We start from the raw sequence: 7,439 nt of genomic DNA, 5'->3' as shown, positions 1-7,439 counted from the left end.
AAGCCAGATCTGCAGAAACTTGAATCCAATGCTCCTTCCATTAGAACAGGCTGCCTTTACGGGCCTCAGCAAGTCGGGACACCAGCTAGCTTTGGTCTCTTCAACCGCAAAACAGAAATCGATGGTAGAAATCAAACGTTGGCAAACTTTCTGTGAAGGGTCAGACAGTAAACATTATAGACTTTGGGCTACATACGCCTCTCTTTTTTAAACACAAAACTCTTAAAAATGTAAAAACCGTTCCTCACTCACAGGTCAGATTTGGCCCACCGGACACAGTCTGCTGACCCTTCATACACACGAAGTTCTTTCCACTTACCAACCTGATTACATCACAACTCCCACCTCAAGGAAACATTAAATATCTTCCACGGCAACAAAACAGGACATATAAATAGCAAACAGGATCTTCAGCCTTTTGTTACTGGAATTAAGTGGATTGGGTCTTTTCTCCTAATTTTGTACGCACTTAAAAAGTATGTAAAAGATGGTTCTCTTTGCCTCCAGAGAAGTTTCCAGGAAAACAGTACTATCATCAGAGAGCTTTGTAACCAGAGGCACGTGTGTGTGCGTGCGTATGTGTGGGTGCGTGCACACACACACCCCTCCCCTGCCCCAAAGGTTTCAAGTTCAACTCTGGCCTTTACACTCCATATTTACAAAGATGTTTCATAATCCTTCAGAACACAATGACACAAAGCAGTCCAGCAGCCGGGGAAGCCCTCGAGCCATTACTGCTCCTAATCAAACACACATAATGAAAATGCGGTACAAATGCGAAATGCGATGGTCCTAGCCACGGCGGACACGTTTTGGAGGCCTTTTCTAGACCCCGCTTTGCACAAACCACAGCTCTCCGAGTATAGCATCTGTGATCCGTTTCTGTCCAGGAATTTAAAAGAAACACAAAGAGAAAGGGACACTTTTTACTGCCAATACTTATTGGCTTCTCTTTTCTCTTTGTCAGGGACAGAGAAGGGAAGACACTGGCCCCGGCCTCTTGAGGATTTAAAATACTGTTGAATGTTGAATTTATCCAAGCGGGAATTGGGCCCTTCCTAGACCTAAGGCATATTGCCAGGCATAGGAGTGCACAGTTGAAGGCCCAGGCTCACGCTTCAGCAGAAGCAACAGAAACGGAGACCGAGATACAGGGGACAGATACAGGGGACCGAGATACAGGAGACCAGAAGACAAAGATGACTGCCAGTCTTGCCAAGGCCAAAGACCAGGGTGACTTTGTTGAGGAAGCATCGGAACCAGGCTTACAAAAATGAGTAGGATAGTATGATTTGGCTGTGTGGAAAAAGCAGAGTGTTCCAGGAATAATGGCGTGCGAGCAAAGACACGTGCCAGCGATACGTTATATACAACCTACTTGGCTCCGGCACCCAGGGGTGAAATGGAGCCACAGTAATTTGAGGCTTTGTTTCCACCTAGGACAACATTGCAAAGCAGGCTTCTGGTTCCTCGAAACGCATTTCACACCTTAGATCATTTAGTAATTCACAAATGATGAACGTTAATGTAAGTGAAGGCAGATGTGCTTTTAAGGAAATCTCTTTAATATACCAAAGCGAAAACGACCAAAAAGAAAGGCTAGGTTTCGCAACAGTCAATTCAGAGGATTTTTCTATATGACGGGCCAGATTGGCCGAGGCTTAAAATTACAAGCCCAGGGACTTCTGTTGCAACTCCCTGTTGCTAGGGGATGGACACTCATCACTCCTGGGGCCAGGAAACCGGGTGCAAATTAAGGGCACCAACCTTAAAAAGCTCACTACTGTTTCACTATACGCATGAAGGCAGGCTTTGAACAGTTAATCCTAGGAGAGGTGCAGTTTTCTTTGAAGTTGTACGTTTGCCTGTCCTAAGCATTCGGAAGACACAAAACACCTTGGCCAAAGGTGTTCGGATTCACGGAGTGTCGTCTCAGAACCAGCCCGCCTGTCCCGCATCATCAGTCATCTCTCTGCAGCCCCGGAAGGGCCCAGCAGCTTCTAAACCTGCTCCCAGACCACACGAAAAGTACCGGTGGGCGATTCAGGAAAGGGAAACTTTTTCTTACCTCTCAGTTATATGTCACACATCTCCCCTCTTTGACTGGGGAAACTTTCCCCAGAGAGAGAAAAATTAAGATGTTTCTTTTCAGATGGATTTCTTCCCTTCCCAACCCCCCCGCCATCACCACCACCCCCCCTTCCACCTCCTAAAGATCAAAAGGACAGGCAAGCTTTTCAGTGTACGTCCCTGACCTCATTCTTTCTGGATTCCAAACAACCCTTTGCAAACCCAACTCTTCTTCAACGTAGAAAATGCTGACAGCCAAGCCCTCCCAGGTCTGTTGTAAACCCTTTAACGGAGAGGACAATTAATCCGCAAAATCTCATTAACAAGAGGCTGGCTCGTCCGTCCCTGCTATTTTTGAAAAGCATAAGGGGAAGACACCTTGATATTTCTCGCGGTGGGTCTTCTAAACCTTCCCCAGGGAGGCAGAGGCACTGAGTGCATAGAAGTCACATCTCAAGTACAAGAGAAAGGCACATTCAAGAGAAAGGCAACTATCGTGCTGTTTCACATGTAAATCCGCCCACCCTGTGTGCTTCTCACCGCGGGTCATGTGACGCTAACGCTCTTTACTTCTATCAACAATCTTAATGTAGCCTTCGACATTACAGGCAGTCAGATTTGAAAGGGTCCACCAGGAGGCCAATTTCACTCCCGACTCCACGGATACAACACATTCTTTCCCAGTTGGGATGGCTTCCCCTGATTTTCTTGTTGACGTGCCATTCTGTGTATCCCGTTTCTTCTCAGACACAGAAGTGAGAAAGTTCCAAATATGGGAAAATCTTTATAAAGGAGGAGCGAGGCCAAAGAGACGCGGACGGGATCCGTGAAATCCCGGCATCCTCCGCCGACTCGTGTCGCCAACTCGATTAGCTGTCTTTGCCGTGTCACTGACAGGTCATGCACAGTGACGGTAAGAAGCACAATGTTTCGTTGAGCCTGGTCTACGCACTCCGTATGGGTTAACCCATAGAATTCTCAAACCACTCATGACAAGCATGTTCATTTTGGAGATAAAGAAAACAGGGGGTGATTCACCAACTAGCTTTGTATCTGTAAGTTGAATTTTACTCGTTATGAGTCATTTATATGACCTACGTTATAAATAATTTGAGGGTGGGGCTTCAAGGAGTTTCCAAAAATAGACAAATATTTGTTGATGGTCTTGTATCCTTATTAGGTTTGGGTTGATTTCTTTTTCTTTAACTGAAAGTATAGCCCCAGAGTCTATACATTAAAAACACAACTCCCCCCAAATGCCAGGCTCACAGGCAACATGGTGGTGGTGGTGGTGATTACAGGACTGGGTGCTTAACCCAGGAAAACAAAGTCCCTAGAGAGTCAAGTGCCCTGAAGGCAGGAACATACAGAAGAAATCAGTAAGTCAAGCAGCCAAGCAAAACGATGGAGGCAGATGGAAGTCATTCATTCATCCGAAGTTCAGAACATTCGATGTGCACAACGTCAAAATCAAAAACTCTCTCCCTGCCTTCAGAGAACTTGCAATGTGGTGAGGAAACCAATCTGTGCAGAGTACTACAGCACAGGATGTGAAAGGTCTTCCTCCACCTGCATTTTCTTCCTCTTAGCGTGTTTGCCTCCCAACAACTCTCTTCTGAGAAGTCTTCGCTCACCACATCCCCAGGTTGGGTTGGAGGTCCCCCCTCTACTTACAGGACCCTCGGACATGGCCAGGCAGGGAATTCTTCCAGGGAATGTTTTTCTCAGTCTTACACAACCTCCAACAACCATACCCAACTGTCCCGTCTGTGCATTTTCCAGGTCATAGTTACTGTGTGTGTCTTTCTGGTTGAAAAGTTCTCTAATTGGAAAAGTATAAACTATGCCTTATTGATCTTACTCTTCCTCAGCATCTGTGGGAGCAGGAAAAGAGACCTTGAATGCTATGGGTGTGTAGTGTCTAAGAGAAACTAGTATTTCCAGCTGTAGTAGTAAGGGGGTCGTGCTGGAGAGATTTCAGAGGTCTCTCACTACAAAGCCAGCAACTGAGCTCTACGTAAAGAGCTCCAAAGGGTAAATATGGAGAAGGACATCCAGAGTAAGACAAAGCCATGGGCAAACATGTGCTGAGAGCCACTTGATTTACGCAGCTTTCTAGGATGCCCTCTTAGGACTGTATTCTACTCCCCTCCGCACCCAGATACACAAGAACGACAAAAGCTCCTAACTTTTGCTTCCCTACACAACACTGCCTCTGAAAACCAGAGCAAAGAGTAGGGAATGGAAGGACCATTTTGACAGACAAGGTGTAAGAAGCTAGATGACCTAGAAGTGAAAACATGTACGTAATTACACAGACGTAGAGTCAGAAATGGTGTAATGGAGCTACAGATCAGGGAAGGTGTTCACACAGGGAAGGGTCTCTAGTTTTAAGAGAGCCTTGGGCACCAGAAGGACAGCGGCTAATTTTAGAAGCAGATCAAAGGAATTAATGAACAAAGCCTGGCAGTTGACTGGATGACAGGGAGGGGAAAGACCAGAGGCCGGTCATTTTCTGATGATCTTCCTTTACCTATGGATTTCTGATCACTTAAGCAATTAGTTTCCCCTTGAATGAAAGGACTTTCACAGTGGACCATGAAACTGTAAAGCGAATACAATGAAATACCCTGTCTAGGTAGTAGGATATCCTTATGACCAATAATTCTTTGAAGATGAGGGAACTGAGAGGCCCAAATGATAGAAGCATTGCCTACCACTCTTAGACAAGAGTTCAGTCCACTGAAGACACTACTTAAATGGACTGAATGTTACAAAAGCCTGCCAGAATTGTCCCAAGTTCTCAGTGACGTCTGACATACAATCCTGGACCATAACTAAGTTTCTGTAGCACTCTCTACTCTTCAAATCCTTTGTCAATGCACTAGCAGCAAGGGTGGTCACAACCAGAGAATCCTGTACCCTTTCCAGACCTTCCTTTTACTCTGCTGACAATCTGACTCAGTTCTACACACCTATAGCTGACGATGTGGGGGTTGGAGGAAGACAGCACTAATCAACGGACTACCCTCTACAGAATTTAGGGACGCCCTCTGAAATGGACCTCCATGCAAGGAGATAAAATGGACTTATAACATGGGGGAGGGGGGAAACAGCCACTCCACAAGTTCAGTAAATGCAATGTTACTAAGACCAGAGTATCTCCTAAAATTCTGCAGTTAAGTCCAAGCCATTGTTAATGAAGATGGTGACAGGCCCGCAGGCTGTAACTTGCCAAGCCCAGTTCTGGAGGTTTCCAATGGGTCAGCGTCACAGCCCAAGGCTCTTCCAGCCCAGCTCTGCTGCCTTCTCTCTTTTCCATCACAGGCAGCAGATGAGCTTGCTACAAGAAGGCTTTCCTCGCTCAATCCCACCCCATCCCACCCCCACCTACATCTTTCAGAGGCATTGCCCCAAAGGAGCCTCTCCTACTCCTAACCCCATCTCAGCGCCCGTGGTCCCTGGATCTAATGTACCCTGGCTGCAGCTTGCGTTTTCCCCTTTACAGAAACGTGCATAGTTTCTGGTTTCATCTGAATAACCACGGCGATGGCTGAACTGCTCTACAGTGAGTTGACAAAAGTACCAACCACAGAGTGAAACACACACGACACTTGCAAAGAGACTGCCAAGCAACCAAGGATCGAGCACAAGAAATAAGACCATACCATACCCCAGACAGACCCAAAGCAGGGGATCTGGAGGGCAAAGATAAGCCAGCAGTAAAGGCCTTAACGAGTACTTCACGAGACCAATATCAGAAGTGCACAGTCAATAAGGAAATAATTCACTTTTGACCATCAGCCCTGACACACGGACATCACTCATGTTAGCGTCACACACTAACGCAGGTTGGCAGAGAGAGGGATGAGGTCATGTGGACTTACTCTGTGAAGACGATTTCTTAAGAGGGGCGCCCGGGTGGCTCAGTCGGGTAAGCATCTGACTCTCGATTTCAGCTCAGGTCATGATCCCACGGTCTTGAGATCAAGCCCTGAGTTGGGGTCCATGCTGATCACACAGTGTTGGCTTGGGATTCTGTCTCTCCCTCTCTCTCTGCCTCTCCCATGCTCGTTCTCTCTCTCTCTCTCTCTCTCTCTCTCTCAAAAAATAAATTTTTTGAAAAGACCTTTCTTAAGAAAAATGCAAATAAAGTACAAATGCTTTTCAGGGCATGGTTTGATATGTATTGCCTCAAATCTTCGTTAGGTAGAGAGGCTTCACCTAAAAATCATTACCCAGAATATATCAGGCCTTCTTGGTTCAGCCTCTATCTCTTACTGCTCTGGCCATCACTTGAACTTGAGACTTCTTGGACCGCTTGCAGCTCCTGAACAAGCTCAGGTCTTTTTTCTCACGATGTGACACCTGTAGCTCCTACTTCTTCCTTCACTCGGGAAGCAAAAGCCAGGAGACGGCAGACACAGAAGGGCCCGTGCTGGGACCCTGCCTCCCCAGCTCATGCACCTGCGAGCGTGCCTTCCGGTGCGTACCTTTCCCATCTGGCTTCTCTTCCTCGCTGGCAACGTTCATCTCCCAACAGACTCCCTCCCACTTCTGAGAAGGTCTGGAGTTCCCGTCAACAAACACGAAACGCCCCTACGTTTCTCACACCATAAACACCGAGTCAACAAACTCTGGGGTCATTTGGTTGCAACAGAGCTCCTCATCAAGGTTTGCTAGGTCAGCCTTAGTCTGTGCTTTCAAAAGACAGACAGATCTGGACCCGGGGACGTCCAGGCACTGAGACACAGCACACAGAAGAGGCCAAGGGGCCTAGAGGGTGACTGGAAGCATCCCCCCTGACCACAGCATGTATACTGAAATTCTATTATGCCTGCTAATGCCTTTCTCCCCATGAAAACCTATCTTCGGGCAACCATGACCTACAGAGTTCAGCCTACAGTGGAAGCAATATAGCAGCCGACTCAACACATGAGCAGCCAGAAACCAAAACAGTGAGTACTCGTGCACTGAATAAAAAACAGACACTGGATTATTTTATTCTGATTATATTTTATCACTTTCTGCTGAGACAACACAGTTTGAAGTCTAAGGAGGAAGGCTTGGTTTACTTTAATACGGTGAACTTCAGGGGCATAGAAAATATTTTTCAACTTTTAACTTCCTGCAGTAGAAATTATTTATGTAAATTTCCATTTGCATATTTCATGGGACATGCACCTCTAAGTTTCGTCACTGCCGATTTGTAGACAGAATGAAAATAAGTTCATGAATGTAAAAAAAAGATTATTTTAAGCCACACATTCCAAATAGGTAATGACAAAGATGACGACAAGTAACTTCATTCGTCACTCCAGGGACAAGAGGCGAAGACATTCATAAAAGCCAAAAGCACCCACCATCCC

General features: G+C 46.3%; 1 protein-coding gene across 1 annotated transcript in view; it reads right to left on the bottom strand.

The window, feature by feature from the left end:
- The window catches only part of LOC125934215 (phospholipid-transporting ATPase IB), a 433,509-nt gene extending 426,927 nt beyond the window's left edge, over positions 1–6,582 (bottom strand). The window contains exon 1 of the mRNA XM_049647534.1: positions 5,958–6,582. Within this exon, the coding sequence (XP_049503491.1) occupies positions 5,958–6,012 (55 nt within the window). The 5' untranslated portion in view covers positions 6,013–6,582. The remainder of the gene's footprint in view (positions 1–5,957) is intronic.
- Positions 6,583–7,439: the final 857 nt, after the last annotated feature.

This window comes from Panthera uncia (assembly GCF_023721935.1).
Source record: "Panthera uncia isolate 11264 chromosome A1 unlocalized genomic scaffold, Puncia_PCG_1.0 HiC_scaffold_16, whole genome shotgun sequence".
NCBI lineage: Eukaryota > Metazoa > Chordata > Mammalia > Carnivora > Felidae > Panthera > Panthera uncia.
The sequence above is the reverse complement of the archived record's forward strand: the minus strand, read 5'-3'. Positions and strand labels throughout refer to the sequence as shown.